This window comes from Lontra canadensis, unplaced genomic scaffold (assembly GCF_010015895.1).
Source record: "Lontra canadensis isolate GAN:19392208 unplaced genomic scaffold, GSC_riverotter_1.0 scaffold76, whole genome shotgun sequence".
NCBI classification, from domain to species: Eukaryota; Metazoa; Chordata; class Mammalia; order Carnivora; family Mustelidae; genus Lontra; species Lontra canadensis.
The window spans coordinates 5,085,347-5,106,660 of NW_022631070.1; the positions used below are offsets into that span (position 1 = coordinate 5,085,347).

General features: G+C 41.9%; 1 protein-coding gene across 6 annotated transcripts in view; it reads left to right on the forward strand.

The window, feature by feature from the left end:
* PRKCQ (protein kinase C theta) overlaps nt 1–21,314 on the forward strand; it is a 173,815-nt gene that overhangs the window by 34,699 nt on the left and 117,802 nt on the right. For 2 of the 6 annotated variants that reach the window (XM_032881635.1, XM_032881637.1), the window contains exons 2-3: nt 16,331–16,457; nt 20,526–20,725. In XM_032881635.1, the coding sequence (XP_032737526.1) occupies nt 16,340–16,457; nt 20,526–20,725 (318 nt within the window). In that variant the 5' untranslated portion in view covers nt 16,331–16,339. Of the gene's footprint in view, nt 1–11,657; nt 11,813–15,614; nt 15,634–16,125; nt 16,148–16,330; nt 16,458–20,525; nt 20,726–21,314 lie in introns of those variants that run through there. The other 4 variants (XM_032881636.1, XM_032881634.1, XM_032881638.1 and 1 more) reach the window with 4 other exon arrangements.

The window sequence follows — 21,314 nt, forward strand, 5'->3', positions numbered from 1 at the left end:
ATATTCTAGCCAGTGGCAGGAGGCAGGTGGGCCCAACCTGGAGGATGAGCATCAGCAAGACTTACCCGTCATTGGCCACATCCAGATCCAAGGGAATTGAAGGGAATAAATCAGGGGACAGCTCTCTATCTCTGTGCCTGCCCTGACCTTCAAATGCCCCTTTTTGGAGACCACCATTTGCACACGTTCTTCTTCTTGTCCTCATCCTCCTTTTTCTTAGTTCACCTTCCCCAGCATCACTCTCCACTGCCCTGTCTCCACTCCCACTCCCAGCCCCTGTCCTCTTTTCCTGCTGTACCTCTCTAATCCATGCTCAGCATCACCTGCCCGGCTCATCTCCCAACTTCTGCTACCTCCCCAGAGTCCTTCCCCATACCTTAACTCGCACCGCCCTTGGCCATGGGACCCCTCAGGTGTCCTGGAGCTAGGGAAGGACCTGATCCCACTGCTCAGTAAACAAAGAACTTCTCACCAGACTTCCCCAAGCTGTCTTAGATTGTGTTCTCAAACTCTAAATGGGAGGTTGGGATGCATTGCCTAGTAAGTCTATTGGAAATTCATTGTAGGTGGTTTCAGGGTATCATTTAGTACTATAGAAAATGTGCACATGTGGCTTCAGCATGGGTAACACTGCTATGGGGGAAAAAGTCTATTCTCTGACCTAAACAAGTTACTTATTAATGGACTTAGAGACCACTACTCTTTCCTAAATTAGGAATCCCTATTATAAGAATTGGAATAGCCTTGAAATCAAGAGCTATGACTTCGTTGTCTTAGTGCTTCCCCATGACACATCATCCATAGGGTGCCCCCTAATCAGGTGGGTATGAAACAAAAGAATGACTTCTTGAATTGCCAAATGTTACCAAGGCTGGGGATCTGAATGCATGCCAGGTGATATCCGGGGCCAAGTCAGCAGAGGCCTTGCCATGGAAAGGGACAAGATATGGAATCAGAGGACACAGGCAGGCCCCATCATACAAGTTCTGTAATCTTGAAGAAAGTCCTTACTTCCGCAGGCATCCGCTTCTCCCTTCTCTGCAATGGGAACCATCCATCCTACTTTATGTAATTGTTAGGAATGAAAGAGGAATCAATATGTGAAAAGCAGTTTTCCCTTTTGGTTATACAAGATCATTTTACAAAATCAGAATTGTCAGCTCCTCAAAAGTAACTACTTAAAATCACCTAAAATCCAGTCCACCCAGTGATGACATTTTGGTTCAGATTTTTTTCCCACTAAGATTTTCAGGAAACAAACTGAGGGTTTTAGAAGGGAGGGGGTGGCGTGTGATGGGTGAGCCTGGTGATGGGTATTAAGGAGGGCACAGATCACATGGGGCACTGGGTGTTACACACTAACAATGAATCATGGAACCCTACATCAAAAATTAATGATGGGTGATATGGTGACACAATTAAAAAAATAGATTTATGCATGTAAATTTATATCTTTTGAAATGAGTTCCTATTAAACATATGTATAGTGATCTATATGCTGAGGTTAGTACATACCATTTCTTAACATATATTATTTGTTTCAGGGGTACATGTTTAGTACATCCCTTTTTTAGCTTAACTCTATCCTGTAAATATCTTTATTATGGTGAATAACAATCTACTGGTTGTAAAATATTCCATTGTAGTTATTTGCTATAATATATTCCAAAATATTATATTTTTGGACATTAAGGATGGTTCTGGGTATGTCATTATTAAGCAGTGCCTCAGTGGGCATTCTTGTATGTATACCTTCATATACTTGCCTTAAAGTCATTTGATATATATTTTCTTCCATAAAGATTGGACATGTCCCTTCTCCAAACCATTATGACCAGCTCTGTTTCCAAATTTATACTTTATAAAGGTAGTAAACTTAAACATGTATATTGCAAAATATTCCCAATAACCTGTATGTTGGGGGAAGGACATTAACAGTTACATTTAGTGTAAAAAATCGATCATAAATAGCCCATCTCAGGTTTGCTACAAAATTACTTCATACTACAGAATGATTTCTTTTCTATTTTCTCAGCATTTTAGATTTTGGAATTATAAAGAAGGGATCATGAAGCTGGCCAATTTACATTTCTTCTATTTCTAGTGAAGTTGACCTTTTTCATATTTTATTCACCCTTCATAATATTTATTTTGTGAGATGTCTGCTCTCAAACTTTGTTAGTTTTTTTAAGTAGGTAAATAGTATTTCATTATTAGACTTTCCTCTTTTCATTGATGTTTAATAGCTTTTCACATATTTGTCAAATATTTTGCTGCATACATTACAATTGTGTCTCCTGCTTTGTTGTTTTAGACTTTAAGTATAACAAAGTATACATTTTTAGGTAACATAGTATAGAAATTTATTCCTTTCTGGAGCTGGTCTGTGGTATCATGTTTGAGAATTAGGATATATCATACTCTAATTCCAAAGGATATAATTGTTAATCTACATATCTAGTTCTTCTAGTAGTTGGAGAGATTTTATCTCTACATTAATACCCTCAACCTATCAATTTTAGTTTGATGTTCACTTTAATATAGGTTTTAGGTAACATACATTTTTAGGTAACATCGTATAGGAATATATTCCTTTCTGGATCTAGTCTGTAGTATATTTGAGAAGTCTCCCCTAATTCCAAAGGATATAATTATTAATTTACATATCTAGTACTTCTAGTGGTAGAGAAGTTTTATCTACATTGATATCATCAACCTATCAATTTTATTTTGATGTTAGCTTTAATATAGGTTTTAGCAAATGGCCCACAGCCCCATGTATGAAGCAATCCTTCCTTTCCCCACTGGCTTCAAATGCCATCTTCATTATACACGAAACTTTTGTAAATATTTGGTCTGTTTCAGGACAGACTGTCTTATTCTGACAATCTGCCCAACTCTTATGCTACCAGCACCACATAATTTCTATTATTATATCTTTATTTTTTAAATTTTAGTATCAATTAGGGCTGGGGAGGAAGGGGGGATGTATATAGACTGATCACAGGATTTTTGAGACAGTAAAACTCTTCTGTGCGATACTATAGTGACGGATACCTGTCATGACACATTTGTCCAAAGGCAACGAATGTGTAACACTGAGAATGAGCCCTGAAGTGAGCTATGGGCATGGGGCGATGGTGGTATGTGCAGTGCAGGTTCAAAGCCTGTCACTACTGTACCATCTGCTGGGGGATGATGATAGTGGGGGAAGGTTGTGGGGAGCCAGGGCGTGTGTGGGAAATCTCTGTACCTTCTGAATTTTGCTATAGATCTAAAACTGTTCTTTTTTTAAATTTTTTTTATTTTGTTATAAACATATAATGTAGTATTAGCCCCAGGGGTACAGGTCTGTGAATCGCCAGGTTTACACACTTCACAGCACTCACCATAGCACATATCCTCCCCAATGTCCATAACCCCACCACCCTAAAACTGTTGTAAGAAATGAAATCTAAAAAAAAAAAAAAGAAGAAGAAGAAGAAGAAAGAAAAACTAGGCATTACTTCTGAAATCAAAGAGCTTATATTCAAGTAGTGGGTGAATATAAAAAGATAAATAGAAAATTAAAGTAGATTGCAATTTAGCAAGTATTGTGATACAAAGGGTGACTATCATAACACAATTTAAAAAAAAAAATGCTTCTCAACTCTGATGAAGAACCAGTTTTGAAAAACAAGAGCAATTTCCAGTACCTATTAGCACTAGCAACCTCCTTATTACCTTCATTTTTGAAGAGCTATTTGTAAACTGTCAAGTACTCTATGCGTATCACTTGTTCTTTGCCACTCATCTGTAATGGATTCCTTGTTAAAATGAAGATATTCATTCACTCCACCTACCTTCTACTCTGGAGAACAATGAAATTGCAGTCATGAAGTGCTGTGCTGTCCTTTTAGGAGACTGTTGTTTTACAACAACAGGCTGAAGTACATTTCAAACAATGGCTCTGATCACAAAATTGTCTTAAGGGCGCACGAAAAATTCACGAGGTAAAGTCAAGCTTGGCACTTGCAGGAGATAGAGCCCATAATCAAATGCTTCTTTTTCTTTTTACCATTTTTTTTTCCCCTTCAAAGCAGCGACGTTTTTAATCTCTCACATTTTGTGTGTATATGATGAATACAGAAAACCCCCTTTGGGATGTGCGCAGTGAGCAGTCATGGGCTGAGGGCCTGGTTTACTGTATCTACAGCTGCTGAAATCCACGAAACTGTCCACATCACAGAAAAATCAGCATGGACCACGGGTCTCGCATGAGGCGGGTTACACAGTCTTTCTGTGCAAGCAGTGCTAATACTCTGTGCATAGACTATGTGACTATAGACCCAACCGTTTTTCCAGATCATACTCCTCATTGAACGGCATCCACAACAGTAGAACACAGGAACAGCGGAGAGATAAATGCAGAAGAATCTAGGGGACCTGAGCCGTAGCAACACTTCTTTCCCTAATTAGACTGGCCACTTTGATCTCTTGCCTTAATTTCTCTGAGCCTTAATCCTCTCATCTGTTATGAGAGAGGACAGACCTCTTGATGACTAAGCGCCCTTTCAGCTTTCAAGAAGAAAAAAAAAAAAAAAAACAAAAAAAACAGATCAACTAATTTGTTCACTGATTTATTCATTCCTAATTGATTTGTCAAAAGATAAATTGTGAGAGTGTTGTTTGTCAGTTACTGCGCTACTTGTGGTCCCCAAATGGGAAGGCAGTATGGAAAAGAGAGACCCGTTGCCCCAGGCCTGTGCACTCCCTTCTTTCTGTGGGGCTAGAATTCATTAACTGTGGGGAAGTGATGAGAGACGGTGATGGATGGGTAAGGGAAACCCTCAGACTTCACCACAGTTCATGCATATAGTTAGAACAGGAATGCTCAAACTTAGCACGGTTAATGCTTTTGTGTGGTGGCTGCCTGGTGCATTACAGGATGTTTAGTTCAGCTACATCTCTGGCCCCAGCCCACCTGATGTGAGTTGCATCCCTCCAAGGTGTTTGTGACAACCAAAGAGGTCTCTAGACATTGCCAAGCATTCCCTGAAGGCAGATCACCCTGGTGGAGAACCAGCTTGGAGAACCAACCAAGTGCCCAGCACTGTGCTGGATACTGAGCAAGTCAAAATGAGGAGGACACGGGCCTGGCCTTGTGGAGCTGTTGCTAGTGGGCTCTTTGTCCAATCTCAGTGCCCACCTTGGAAGTGGAAGCCTCCGGATTGCTGAGCCCTGCCCACAGAGTTTCTGATTCAAGTGGGACTGGGTGGGGCTGGGGCATTTGCATTTCTAGAGTTCCTCCATCCGTGTTGATGCTCAGTGAGAACCTCTGAGCTAGTGGGTTCCCATCCTGCCATTGAGGTGTGTGACCACTGGAGTTGTGGCCGACAATATGTCCGTTCTCTTCTCATGCGGTACAACTCGTGTTCCCTGAGAGTCAGAGTGATCTGTGGTTTTTAAAATGAGAAAATGGACCCCAAATGGGCCACTAAGCCTACAATAAATTTGACATATCGCAGGAAGAAAAACAAGTAGAGGATGTCATAACCTAGAACAGTGACAAATGCTGGTCAATGTTATGTTAATTTTGACTTCATTCTGAATGAACAGATTAATTAAGGTCAGTCAATGGGCTAGTGTAGGAACCTAAATTTCAGTTTCCATGGATTCTCAGCTGTAATTACAAACATGCTTTTACAACCCACTCATTTCTAATTTGGGGACATTTCTCTGTGCGACAAGATGTGGGTAACTCCACACGCACTCCGATCTACCCAAGATCATCTGACCTTGCTCTGCCTCTTTCTTTTCTACTCCTGGTCCCCATCCCTGGTCCATCCCATCCCCTTCTCGGCAGCCCTCTTCGTGAGATGGGCAGTTACCCAGAGCAGCATTGCCTGCCATGGCTCACACACACAGAGGATTCCCTGCGTGTTATTCTGTACAAAACTCTGAGTTCATTTGTGGACTGAACACCGCTATTTCCGTTTGCTGTGGTGATACTACCAAATACTGTATTTTCTTTGAAAAGCATCACCCAGGAGGAAGTGGGGTGTGGTATCAGAGCAGCACTGGGAGGGCGGGGTATTTTGACAGCGGTGTACCCAGAAGTGAGAGCCTAAGTTGTCATTTCTTGTCTTTTCAGTCTCTAACGCAAAGTCCATATTAGCTGGCCACATCACTTTACTGACAGGAGAGAAGGACAAGAAAGTAGAGTGCAGGTTCTCAAAACCCCCTTCTTGTATCCGGCACAGTGCTGCTTATATAGCAAGTAGGTTCAGCAGATGCTTATTAATGACCCAAAATGGACGTGCACATTGCTTCTTTCCTCAGCCCGTAGTTTAGGAGTATAATATAGTCCATTGAGCAAGTTACCATCATTGGCAGCTAATTTTCATCAGGGAGAATTTCTAAGGATACTCTGCTGGGAAAGTCCTGAGGGAATTCACCAAACTCGACTATAAGCATTTCCCTTAAGTTAATTCATTTTATTCCCATGACAACCCTACGAGGTAGAGCTGTTATTTTCCCTGTGTTACAGATGGGGAAATGTAGACACAGAGAAATGAGGTCATTTGTCTCAGACTGTGCAGTTGTAAAAGCTGCATTTTCTTCCACAACAGTGTCATTGACACACCCGTGAGCTCATCCGGGTGTCTCCATCCTCCCAGTCTCCGGCCGTGCGAAGGCCAGAGGAAAGTGGACTGTGTGTCTGGGACTTCAGCGTCACCTTCTCAGTCACGGTGCTCACTGACCAGAGTTCCCTGGGCCCTGGCTCTTATTTCACACCGCTGGAGGAGGTTGTGTGCTTTTCCTCACTGATGACCTAACTCCCAGCAGAAAACTCTTGACTCTTGTGCATTAGGAAGATTACAGGGTATCCCCCCTCTCCTGAGAGTTCCTGGGTTGACAAAAAGAGAAAATTGTCTGTCTCCCCAATGTGATTGAGATACAACTGACAATTTCAATGCGGATACACTTAAGGTATACAACTCGGGGACTGGAGGTGTCTACACATTGCGGAAATATCAGTACGGTCAAGCTAATTGAACCTATTCACTTCGTAGTTACTTTGTGCGTGTCTGTGTATGTGTGTGTGTGGTAAAGATTATCTTTTAAGAGTAAATATTGACCCAGGGACAGAGTGTACATTAAATTTGCTTCCTTTACGAGGCAGCGTCTTTGGGCTCAGGACGTGATTACTCTAACCGTGGTCAGAAAATGGTGCCAAGGAGACCCAGTGCCTCGCAACTTTATGTGTTAGTTCCAGATCCTGGCCATGTAAATCCTCGCTCATCCCAACCCTCCACCTCCAACCTCATGAATGGCCAGAGCAGGCAGGTGTGGGAGCACACACTGGCGACATCCCGGGGATGGCACCCAGCTCAGCAGTGTTGACCTCACTTCCAGGTGACAGCTTATGTTATTCCAGGAAACCTCAATGCCCATTATAGCCCCCACTTTTTCACAGCTGTGGGGTAGAAAGATCATTAAACCACAGGTACCGACAAAGAGAAACGTCACATTAGTACCTGAAGTAATTAAGCAGGTAGGCAGCATGGAGGCTGCTGGAAAAGCCCTTGTGGGTTGTTGTGATAGTCCTTTCTAATTAGGGGCTGGTCGATCACTCTGTGGGGAAATCTCCATGCTTTCACTTCCTTCCTGAGCTAACCTTAAAAGGCATTTTCTAACACGGAATAATGAACTAGTTTGGGTGGAGATGCTTAGCAATGAAGCCTGGAATCCAGGCTCTGCTCTTGACTCACTCTGTGACCCTCCCCAAGCTACTTACCCCAGCAAGCCTCAGGCTTCTTATCTATAGACTGGAGCTAATTCTACCCACCTCCTTGCAGAGGAGACTGAGTGATGGAAACTATGTAGAGCTCTTTACATACATGTGAATTTACACATGCATTGTAGGGGGTCCATAAGTAACCCCTTCGTGGTTTTGTTGGTGTTTGGGACAAATGGAGAGATAGATCAGAAGTCAGAGAGATGGAAAAAAAATTCAACTCGAGGCTGGTTTGGTGGATATGGCTAAAGTGTTCAGGCAAATGGGCTGGTCTTTGTCCATGTGTCACAGGCACTGCTGGACGATGGCTGGCCTCCCAGGGCTGAGGGGGTGGGCCCTACCCTGCTTACGGCAGAGAAGAGTGGAGAAGCATGCTAGGAGTCAGCAGATTCCCTCCAAAAGAAAGGAAGGTCTGGGCTTGGCAGGTGCGGTTTGTTCTTCTAAAACTTACCCATCAGATAAATCATTCCTCTTTCTGTGGGGAACAGGGAAAAATTTCTAAATGAGGCAGTCTGTGAGTGAGGTCCCCCCAACATGAGAAGGATTGGGGGATGGCAGTTGTGCATGGGTGGGGAGGACAGAGCACTCCAAACAGAGGCACTGAGGCACATAGCCACCGAGACGATGGTTAGCAAGCAGAGAAGCTGAGATGTGTTGAGAAGCGCGCTGTGTGGGGAGGGCCCGTGGGAGCCAATGGGTGGAGGCTCTGAGATAACAGGTTAAGAAGCCATGATTTAATTCAGCAAGGACGGGACAGTTTTCTTGAGTATTGGTATAATTTGATCAGAGCTATGCTTCATTGGACTATCTGTTTATGTCGCGCATTTAAATTAGTGTCAGAATAGTAGCAATGTTAACTGGGTGTTTCGTTTTCTACGTTTCAATATTTCTTTCTATTTCTACGTTATTTTTGGTGATAGTCGTTATATTCTGCTGGGGCTGACATTACAGAATACTGCAAACTGAGAGGCTCTCATAGTTCGGGAGGCTGGATGTCTAAGGTCAAGATACCCTCAGAGTTGGTTTCGGTGACAGTTCTCTTCCCACAGGTTGACAGCACCTTCCCACCGTGTCCTCACATCATGGAGAGAGAGAATGAAGTAAGACACCAGAAGACTTCTGTTGTCTCTTCTTCTTGCGAGGACTTATAAGGTCTTCTTATAAGGACCCTATCGGATTAGGGTCCCACCCTTACGACCTCATTGAACCCTAGTTACCTCCTTAAACACCCTAACTCCAAATACAGTCACATGGGGGCCCAGAGTCTCAATGTGTGAATTTGTGGGGGACATAGCTCAGTCTCTAACAGTTGGTGGGGGATGTCTTGTTAGTGTTTTCAGGTAGAAGTGCAGTACGAGTTCTGTCAACAAATCCCCTTCCTTATTACTATTTCTAACAATTGGTTGAATGTTGGGCTTACATTCTTTGGTCATTACAACACATGCTGTAGGGGTTATTTTAAAATATTAAATATATAATATTAAAATATTATAATACATAATATTAAAAATAAATTTAATTTAAAATATTAAAAATATATAATATTAAAATATTATAATATGCTATTTTCCATGCTTTTTTAATTCTCTTTTGAGCCCATATTTGCAGGCAAGAAGCTAATATTTAATCGGGTTACTTTTATTATACTACTTTGTAGAAGTCTTAGCAGCAGGCTAAAACACTTTTTGTTTGATCATTCACTATTTGCCATCTTTCTTCTCTGCCCATTGCAAGGCAAGTTATTCTTAATTTATAGGTTATTTTCTCTAACAGTCACTTTTACCCAAGAAACCTATCTGTAAAGACCTGTAAAAGCTACAGATGTTACTTAATTTGCCCACATTTGCCTGATGTTTAATTTCCCAAACTTCGGCTGAGCTGACCCACTTGGACGCCATTGAATGCTTTTTGTCTCTCATTCCTGGGTTGACTGTTGATTGGTGTTCCCTCTTCTCTAAGTCTGAGGCTTTGATATTTCTCTGAGACTCCCCCTTTGTCTCTGAGACATCTCCTGCTAAATTATAGCAATACGAATGCTGTTCACTCTTTTGTTTTGAAATAAAGAAGTACGCTCATTCTTACTTCACTTGCTGCAGAGAAAGAGAAGTCTTGGTATTTTTTTAGCTGATGAGAGCATATAGATCTCCTGTTGCTTTCTATTTCTTTGCAACTTCTCTTCCTCAGGTTTTGTTATGTGGTGGCAATGCTTAACATTGCTGTGAAAGCATTTGGCAGATTTGAATGGTGATAGGTGAGTCACCCTGGGCAAGTAGGTGAGTCAGCACCCAGGGAGTCAAGACCAGTATTCTCAGCTCAGCACTTAAGAGTGTATGACCTTAAGCACGCTTCTGAGCCATTATACTTGGCCATCTCCCTGTGTCATAGCCACTTGCTAAAGACAAAGGAGATCACACTTAAAGGTGAAAACATTGAGTCATAAGAGTAAAGATTCTCTGCAAATTTAAAGTGTGTATTATGATGATATTTCGCAGCTGAGATCGCGAAAGCACAGAAGATTGGATGGGCAGACACACAGTCCATTATGATAAGTTCCGGCATCGAGATGACTCTATCAGACGGTAGTAAGTGCTCTTGGAGAGATACATGTGGGGTTTTATGGGAGCTCAGTGGCAGAGCACAGAGGGAGGCCACATGATTCAGCCCAGATAGGCTCCTAAAAGACTATTTGTACTCTCTTCCTGCCCTTTTTTGGTACAAACTAATAAAGTCAGTAAAGTCCATTGGAAAATATATCAGAGTTGCAGTAATAATAATAACTAACATTTTTGAGTTTACCCTGTGCCAGTCCCATTCTAAGCACCTCCCTGTATTTGCCCATTCTGTCCGCATAGCCCTTTGAGACAAGTAATGGCACTATTACCACTTTCCAAATGAAAGGACAGGCTTAGGGAGGCTAAATAATTCCTGCATTTGAGCTCATAATGGCATTGGTTCTTTGTAACAATGCCTGGGACGTTTCCCTTGTAGTGACTTCCTCTACTACTGCCTGCTGCCTAGTTGGACCAGACTATACCCTTGCAGGTAAAAGGAATGCATAAAGATTAAGAGATTATTTCAAAAGCCTTCCTTTTGAAAATTAAGTTACTTAGCAAAATTGCATTGAGCATCTATTACATGTCAGACAGAGGGATCAGCCCTGGAGATGTGTGGATGATTGAGGCTTGATCCCTGCTCTCAGAGATCACAGACCTATTTGGGAAGACAAATATGAACCAATAGATCTAATAAAATATTTTAGGGAAATCTGGCTGTGTGGGACCAGCTCTGGATCTCCTCCACAGTTCCACGAAGCCGACTTAAATGTCCAAAGCAACGTGTTAATAGAGAAAACCGTTTATCACAGTTTGGGTCTCGTAAGTGAGGCACCCACTTGCACTCACTCTGGAGGGGTTTTGCTAGATACTTTGCAGATGAAACCAGTGCGACTTCTATGGTTTGAGTGATATCCCTCTTCTGAGTGTCAGTAATACCTTAAGAATTACGCAGGAGAAATCCTGGTGGGGCTCTTCTATGTCCCCCAGTTTTGGAGGCTGGAAATAGGGAGACAAAGAGAATTTGAGTTATAGGACCTGCCCCACTCAGAAATGGGAAAGAGCAAGCCATGGCAAATGAACATGGCAAGTGCTGTCTCAGCCATGCCCAGGAAGCTGTGGGGGACCTGGAGGGCTGAATGGGTTCCAGCAGGGTGTGCTGGAGGGAGTGTGATGGAGGTAGAGGGAAGAAAGGCTTCAAAGAGAAGGTAGGGACTGAGCAGGAATTTGAAAGGTGAGGAAGTGGGGGTGGGGGGGGCGAGAGAGGATGGAGTGAAATAGGAAGGCATTCCAGGGGGAGGGAACAGCGTTACTAAAAGCCCAGAGCTGTGAAACAGCTTGACACATTGGAGAAACTGTAATAGTTCTGCACAGTCCTAAGTAGGATCCTTTGGGCTGCAGCATGGAGACGTGCCTGGGAGTGAGACTTGCCAAGACTGGGTAGAGGGACAGGTCAGCTGCTGCGAGACGTGGAATCCAGGTAAGGGGAGGGGAGTAGGAAGGAACAAAACAAATGGGCTCTGGAGCGGGAGGGGAGATGCGACCTCTGCGTGCTGAGCTGAGAGCCGTGGTACCCGCCGCTGAGCTGGTAAAATAGAAGGGGCAGATTTGAAAGGCTGGACAGAGTTCTGCCTGGACCTGGCAGGTTGAGGGTCCTCAGGAGCCGTCCAGGAGGGAATGGAATGTGTGATTGTGTCATTCAGAAGAGAGGTCTGTAGAGCGACCTGACTGCTGCACTGTCCAGAACAGCCTGGCCAGTCCGTCCTGTACACACACTGTCTGTTGTAAAGGGGGAGACCACCATGAATGGCCAGCAGAGAGGACGCTTATGAAATCTGCATTCCACAGAGAGACGAGGGAAGGCATCTCTGACAGATGTTATTCCAGTACATGTAGTATTATACAAGGCAATTCCCCTTTCTATCTGAGCCCCCAGGGAAATCCCCCTTCTCCCTTAACCTCAAGCTCTGAGCACAAAAGACCAGCCCACAAAAATCTTCCGTGTTAATTTCACCTTTATATGCTTATTACAGATCTTCTAGGCTCTCTCTACATACATATATACACATACACATACTGTACATGCAGGTATGCGTGTGTTCCACAAGATTGTGGAAACTGCCGCTCACAACAGCATTATATCAAAGTGTATGATTCGTGTTGTCCTTGCCAGTGTAGGTAAGAGCATTTCAAAAATATTTGCTAATTTCATGAGTAAAAAATATTATTGTGTTGTATTTTATAAGTATTTTAACTTATTTTATTATTATAGTTTAAATCAAGAGTTGAGTATTAATGGATCCCCAAAGAAAATGCATTATCAAATTCTAATATTATTTTTTCTCTGCTGTTTGCTCCAAAATGCAAAAATTTTCCAGACAGCTTAAATAGCAGAGTAAAAGCTATTTGTTTTTCTTAAGGCTCTGACATTTTCCCTTTGGTAAATTGAAGCTACTCTTGATTACTTTAGATTTTACTATTTTATTATATGAATTTCTAGTTTCCTAATGTATATTCATTCATCTGTACCTAATGTGCATTTTATCTATATAACCACTGAATTTATAGTCCATGCCTTGAAATGCCAATAGCATATCTTAAAATTTTGGTCTTTAAATGATCATATGGCAAAATTGATGGTTGTTCTTGCTGTATAACTCTGTGAATTTAAATCTAGATTTCTGTGATCACTACCATAACCAGGCTATAGTACAGCTTCATCTTCTCTCCAAAGCTTGTTCATGCTGTATCTTTATAATGCCCTGTCTCCTGTTCCCCTGTCCAAACCACTGCTAACCATTGTTTTCTCCAAGGAGCTTTGTCTTTTCAAGAGTGTTATATAAATGCAATTATATAGTATCTTGTTTTTTTTAAAGATTTATTTATTTGTGAGAGAGAAAGAGAGTGCAGGAAGGGGATGGGTAGAGGGAGCAGGAGAGAGTCTCAAGCAGAGTTTCCACTGAGTGCAGAGCCGGGTATGGTGCTCAGCCCCATGACCCTGAGATCACGATCTGAGCCAAAAGCACGAGTTAGGCGTTTAACCAACTGAGTCACCCAGGTGTCCCATATCTTGTTTTATTTTGGATTTCTTAAATTGCTCACAAGGCCGAACATTTTCCCATATACCTAGTTATAATTATGGTTTGTTTTGTTTTGTTGGGTTTGCTTTGTTTTGTTTGTAGTATTTCATGTAGTTTGTGTCATTGCCACTTAATTACTTGGGTCATAAGCCGTTTTTGTTTGGTTTGCTTTTACAGACTTACATACACTTATTATGTCAGAATGATGTTTAGTTACTGTCCGTTGTACTTACCATAGATATTTTCCCTGCTAAGTCTTTGCCTTTAGGTTTTATTGTTTTCTTTACATGTGTAAGACTTACAAATAATACTACTACTTGATCTGGTAATATTGACTAGTGATCTAGTCTGATGCATTATTCCTAAATTTTTTTTATTATAAAAAAGTCCTTATCACAGCTTTATTTCTATCATGGGAGATCTGGAAGCCATATAAATATGTAACTATAAGACATTGGTAAACCAGATCATGGAGCTGCCCCTCACTAGAATGCCATGCAAGAATTAAAAGGATGCTTACAAAGATGACACAGCAACTTGGACAGTTTTTATGGTAAAACATTAAAAATAAAAAGCCAGATATAATCCCATAAACACAGTATGAGCTTAGCATGTAGAACAAATCCAAAATAATAATAGTGATTTGCTGGTGGAACTATGAGGAGACTTTTTACCAATTTTGTGTATTTTCTTTATTTTTCATAATGATCACGTTGCTGTTACAGGAGGGGAAAAAGTTCTGACTAGCTCAGTAGTAAAATGCTTCCTTTTGTCTTAAAAACACACCCCTGAGCAAACAACGTGTTAGGTTCAGCACACAGATGCCAATTCTGTCTTCTAGATGTCAAAATGTCAGATACCGTCTCAGTGACTGGACCTGTTTAAAGAGAAGCAGTGGCTTGGCTATTGAACAGGTGCTTGCATTGGGTAAGCCGGCAGAATGCTTATCCGTGAGGGGCTAGGGAAGCCAATCTGGACTGCTAGAGGGATAGGAAGTCAGCTAATGTCTAATCAAGACGTGCTGGGGGAGAGAGGCTTCCTCTCCGACTCTCACACTGTACCAGAAACCCTGGTCACCCCAGAGGTTTCGCTCTGCTCCCCAGACAGACTTTCCCAGGTGCATGTTGAGCTGCTCCTGCTGCTAATTCTGAACCCAGCCTGGAAATAGCAGAGTGACACAGCTGTCACTAAAGGTCACCGTGGTTGTGACTCGGGCTTCATGAGTCTCTGATCCCTCCGGATTCAAATCCAAATTAATTACTCACCTTTACTCATGTTGAGGAAATCTTCAGAGTGTCCACACGTGGTAAACACTCTTGTAGATGAGGATAGTTCTTGGCAAACTTTCCTGATCAGTGCAGAATTATAGATTTATCCAGAAGACCTACGTGACCCAGGAAAGGGGGTTCTCAAGGCAGGTTTCTCCAGAGAGCTCTTAATCGTTAGCTCAGCTCCTGTCCAAGAATCCTAAACTCGGAGCATGAAGGGGGCCCCTAAAGACACATCTAGAAGTCATCTAGCAGCTGTTCCAACATTTGACTCATACAGAATGAGTTTCAGAGACTAAGATCACCTGATTAATACGATGATTCTACCAGCGCCTCCTTTAATTAAACCTGCTAAGCTGTGGGAAATTGAGAATTCCTTAGAATTCACAAAGTTAAGAGCGGTTACCAGGAGCCCCTAAACTCACTCCGTATGTTCAAAAAATGCCCAAAGACCACCAGCATTTCAGAGAACAAGCGGTCTTTAATGGCTCTGCCAGATTTGGGATGATGGGCCCCAGATTTCCAGTTAGGCCGTTGGTGCTCCCATGCAGGCTCTTACTATTCTGAGGAGCTGACTTTCTTCACACGAAGGTCGAGAGGACAGCTCCTGCTTTGTTCTTCTTACCTTCAGCTTACTTAAGATTCTGAAAGAAAATTAGGGAGGAGAAAACAGTTCAAGAAGAGAGGAGAAGCAAAGAAGTAACTTTTTCACTGAGTACCAGAGGATGGTTTCAGATCAATAGGATCTCATGGAAAAGTAGGTTAAAAAAAAAGAAAGAGGAAGGAAGGAAGGAAGAGAGGGAGGGAGGGAGAGACTTGGGGGTGGGGGAGAGTGGTGGTTGGTTGAGGTAAGTGGCCAAACAAGGACAAGGAGGGAATGGCAGATGAAACATCAGACTAGAACCCTAGAACTTGTTAGCCAGCGTTATGATGGTGTTCACCTGTATCTCCAGGTATGCGTGATTATTGGTATACTTTGTTTATCTTTAGATGATAAAGCATGACTTTATGGTGGGCAATGACTTAGGGTTTTTTAAGTGGTTTATAGAGTTCAAAGACTCATTCTATATATAGGTAGATGTGTGTGCGTATGTGCATACATATATACACATTCACAGGACTCTGAAGAAGGTAGACCTTTCTGAAATGTCTGAAGTAAACAGAGTCCAGTTGCTAAATGCCCAGAGCCAAGTGCGTCATGTACATAAATAGCCCGTATAAGAATTTTGTGGTGTCATATTTAACTGTTGTGACTAAAATAGACTCACCCTTTCTAAACTCATTTTCTTGTTATTGTGGTTTGTTTCTTGGGTACTTACTTGAATAGTAGAAGAAATAAAATATCAGAAATTGTTTGCCTCTCTCTGCAACTATTAGATGTAACTCCATTACATTAAGAGTGGAATTATAATTCTAACTGATGGGGTCGAATAAGGCAGACGTCCGGAAAACCTCTTTCCGTAGCAAGTCAGTCTGTGGTTTGGGGTGAGCCCAGGAATGTCCTTTGTCGAAGGGGAAGTAAAAGCATTTGTTCAGATGGATAGCTGAACCATTTGAGCTTCTGGGCTGCTGGTGATAAAGCACTGGGTACGTGGGAACGGGACACCAAAATAACTTATTGTATGGCATTTGTCTTTTGTCATTTTGCAGGGAGCAATCATGTCACCATTTCTTCGAATTGGTTTGTCCAACTTTGACTGTGGGTCCTGCCAGGCATGTCAAGGAGAGGCTGTTAACCCTTACTGTGCTGTGCTTGTCAAAGAATATGTAGAATCAGGTAAGCTGCTCGAGCGGGTGTTCGAGGTGGGGGAGGAGGAACGTCCTGCTGTGAACTATGAGGCAAGTCCTTCCAGGAACTTAGAGTCATCTGGTTCAGTCTAATTTTACAGTTCAGGAAACTGATGCCCAGCCAAGCCAAGTACTTCCTCAAGGGCGTAGGAGCTAGTGACAGACTCGGAAGGAGACCCAGTTTTCCTACCTCATGTTCCATTTCCCTGTGCCATTTTTCTACATAAGCAAAAGGAACAAAGGAAAGGAGAAATGGGTTGAGGACAAGATTCGAGGGGGTAAAGGGGCTAATAGACTACTGGTAAACTCAAGTGGAACAGGGGACCCATAATGTTAACGCTGGTTGTTTCCAATGATTACAGATAGGGTCAGTCTTCATAATCTTGCAATTAAGCCTAAAGATAGCTTATTTCTTCTTTGGGCTAAGCTTAGATAAATGTTAAAAGAATATGTAATTAGCCATTAGAATCCAGATTTCAGAAAACTTATATCTTTACAAAACCCTGGATTACTGAAAGAATTGTCATGTTTTATCAAATGTAAATATTTACAGGCAGTTCATGGTAAGGGGGAAAGTGTGACAGATCCCAAGATTCATTTTGTGGGTTTAGATCATTCAATTAAAGTAATCCTGTTCTGCCTAAAACCTCTCCACGGAAGTTTACATCCCACCTCTTTCCCCGTTTCACCACTTTTCTCTATTTCCCTACATACCTTTCTTGTTTTAGTAGACACATTGTAGAGACATGTGATTAACACCAGTGCAGGTTCGTAGTAACTATAGGAGCCATTCCATTTGCCTTACACAGAAAGTGTTTACGGAGTGGGAGAGTAAAAGCGCCTTTTCCTTAGAGCTTCTGTTCTAGCAGAGTAAGAGAGGCATGGGGCAAACTGGAATATTTGGAATAATGGTAAGTGCCGGGCAGCAAACCCAAGCAGGGCAAAGTGGAGAGCAAAGGCTTGGGGACAGAGAGGTGTGTGTTATTTCGTATAGGGTAGTCCTTAAAATGCCTCTTATGGAGTGGCAGTTATGGGTGGAGGAGGAACCCAGTTCAGCAGTTGAGAACCTCCAGTGAGGTGTTTCCAGCTCAGAATCTTGGGTTTCCAGATCCTACCATGCTAGTTTTTTCCTCCCTTGCAAGATTTGTGCTTTATGATCGATTCCACCCCTATAGCCAGTGTGAGAGCATCAAAGCTGAAGAGAAGGTCTGAATCATCCTGATTTCCCTTCTGCCTGGATTTCTCTCCCGTTTCATTAAAAGTGAGAATGGCACTTGCTCCCAATCTAAAACCTTTCAAATGTCACAGAAACCTTTGAAGTGTAAAATGTCTTGAGTTTTTCAAAGCCGCTTTCAACTTAATGGGTCTCCTGGATCCCATTCTCTATAAGCACAGGGCCTCACTGACATTTGCCTCCCAAGAGCCTTTTTAAAATTTCTTCTTCTTCTTTTGGCCTTGCCTTTGAACTTGCTCTGATCAGCCATGTGGATCAAGGGACCTTGTCAGAAAGGAAGACTTCGTTTTTCCAAAAGGTTAGCCTGTGGAGTTCGGAGGTTTTGGTTTTTGATTCTGTTTTGGTTTTGTTCTGAAAAGGAACCACTCTGCACATCAAAGTTCAAGTATTACTTCAATAGAATTTATGTTTTTGTTTTTGTTTTTTTTTTTTAGATTTCTTAATTTGATTATAGTTGACACACAGTGTTCTATTCTTTTCAGGTGTGATTTACACGTTACACTATGCCCACCACGAGTAGACCTACCATCTGTCACAAGTCAGCACTGCTACAGTACCGTTGGCTATATTCCCTGTGCAGTAACTTTCATCCCTATGACTTATTCACTCCAGAACTGGAAGCCTGGACCCCCCACTCTCCTTCACCCATTTTTCCCATTCCCCACTGCACCCCTCTAGAAACCATCAGTTTGTTCTCCATATTTATAGGTCTCATTCTGCTTTTTGTGTATTTATTAATTTGGTTTTCTTAGATCTTACATATGAGTAAGAAATCATGGCATATTTTTCTTTTTTTAATTTGCCTTATTTTACTTACCCTAATACTCTCTAGACCATCTCTGTTGTTGCAGGTGGCACGATCTCATCCTTCTTAGGGCCATATATTCTCTCCCATTAGGTATACATCTTATACATTTGTGTTTCGTTGAACACTTAGGTTGTTTCCATATCTTGGCTATTATAGATTATGTTGCAATAAACATAGAGGCACATGTTTTTCTTCAAATTCATGTTTTTGTTCTCTTTGGGTAAATACCCAGCAGTGGAAGTACCGGGTCATATGGTAGTTCTATTTTTAAGTTCTGAGAAGCCTCCCTACTATTTTCCACAGTGGCTGCCCCAATATTTAAAAGCGTATCCATCTTGGAAGTCTTAGATTGCATTTTCCATGATGAGTCAACTGAACAGGGACCAACAGGGCAGAGTGTTGTCAGTCTGGGAGTCTGGGAAGCTCTGGAAATGGTAAAACTCACTGAAAGTCATTAGGATCCCGAGTTCTGGTCCTCTTTTTAGGCAATTACAAACCTCATGAATGAGAAGAAGGTGAGAAGAGCCTCACCACAGATCTCTCTGTCCCTTGCAGGCGCGGGGAGAAAGGTTACAGCTGAGGAGTTACAAGAAAGAGGGGCTTCCCGTCTGTGGAAATAGAGTGTTACTGTGGCCATTAGAATTGCCATGGGTATTTTTTTTAAAAGTCCAATCTCCAGTAAAATCTTTTCAAGCAAGCCATCAAAACCTTCCCCTTCCTCTTCCACTTTGGACCTTGCCAGAGTTTGTCCCTTTCATAGCCAGGTTTATGGAAAATTAGAAGTTTCTGTTTATTCAAGTGCTCGTACACATCCCAAAGGACAATTTAGCAAATGATAGGCTTGTGTTCTGCTTTGCCATCATGCATCAGAGAGAATTGGCCATCAGGACTCTGAACTGCATTGTTTCCTTGCTTAAATGGATTTTTCCTTTTTGCTTTCCCAACATCTCTGAATTGCTAAATCTGCCACTTAGTGTGCTTATCAAAAGAAACCAACTCTCAAATACAGCTGCAGTTTGCTGTTCCTGAAATGATTAAAGAATAAACACTACAGAAAATCCAGTGGGGATGAAACATATGCCCCTATCACTTAATCACACTAACAGACTCTTTTCCAATCTCTTGGTGGTTCTGGAGAGGTTTTCCTACCCTTTATCACCCTGACCACAGTTCTTGTCATCAGCCACCTCCAGATCTCTCTCCTGTCTGCCTTTTCTCATCTGTAGGTCCACAGCCTACTTCCCTGATCCCATGGACTGAGACCACTGCCTCTCTGAGTTATGTGTTAGTTTTTGCATAGGGTGCGCATTGCGTGTAAAATGTATCCTCCCTTGAGAATTAGAGAAAAGAAATAATGGCTCATTATGCTTTAAAGGTTTTTACCTCACAGTGCATTTATGTCAAATGGAAAAATTTTAAAGGTCTTTTTAAGGAGCACTTACTGTAAGCCTTAAATTATGCCATAGAGTCTGTCAGATGAACACACAGTAGTTTTCTATCAACTCTTTTTAACTAGATGACAGTGACATTAATTAGTTGTGTGTCCACCCTTTGTAGATCATTAGAGGAAAGTCCCAGAAGGCTTAAAAGTGTATGACATGTAGAGGATGGGACCTAGGTCATTCTAACCTCCCGAATATAGTAGGCTTGGCCCCCGATTGTCTTTCTATTTGCTCAAAGTAAAGAAACTGACTGTTCAATAGGAAAAGAACGTCGGCAGTCCAAGACATTATCATCTATTTGCTGCTTAAATTACCAGATTGACTTTTAAGTTTCAGTGTATCACCTTGTGTATCAAGGTGATCACTCAGATACTGATATAGTGTATCACTCATACAGACCTTGGGACTTTCTCATTTTGTCCTATATTGTCTCTAATTGTTTAATGTGTTACTTTTGACTTCCCAATGGAATTATATATCCTAGAGGACAGAGGGAGCAGGTGCCACTATGAAGTTGAATTATTTCCCAGAGTTGGCTAAAGGAGTAATGAGAATATTTCTTTCTGTTCCTAGAGAATGGGCAAATGTATATCCAGAAAAAGCCAACTATGTACCCGCCCTGGGACAGCACTTTCGATGCCCACATCAACAAGGGAAGAGTAATGCAGATCATTGTGAAGGGCAAGAACATGGATCTGATATCTGAAACTACCGTCGAGCTCTCCTCTCTGGCGGAGCGATGCAGGAAGAACAACGGGAAGGCAGAGATATGGGTAAATATCCAGGCTGTGAGCTCCTTTTAAAGTGTTCCCACCACTAAGTGGTAAGCATCATGCTTGCTGAAGACAGAGCAGAGTTTCTGTGTCATCCTGGAATTATGACACACTCGTCTTAGGTAAACAGATTCCCTACCACTTACTCACTGATGACTTGATAATGACAATGACTGTTCTTGTGGACTGTCAAACATACGAACATATTCAAATGTCTAGACTCCTGTGTAAGGTGAAGAAGGTCTCTTAGGCTATGAAGAGTCATTATTGATCTATAAGTGTAAGATAAGCTCAGAAATATCGCAAATTCCCCTTAATTTGGGAAACCTAGCTGTGGACTATTTGTTGAGGTATCTATCTATGTGATCTCTTGATAAGATGTCTTGGATAAGGTGATAGATAAGGGAAAAGACCAGCAAGATCCATGTGAGGTTTGGTCTTCCCTCTCCATACTTTGCCAATCCTTGTCAATTTTTTTTAGTCATAACTATTCATTTAGTTCACTTTGTACTAAACACATTGTGTGTGTACATCACACACAATCCATGTTGCTGCACTAAGTTTTTGAAAACTTAGGTTATAACTGTTT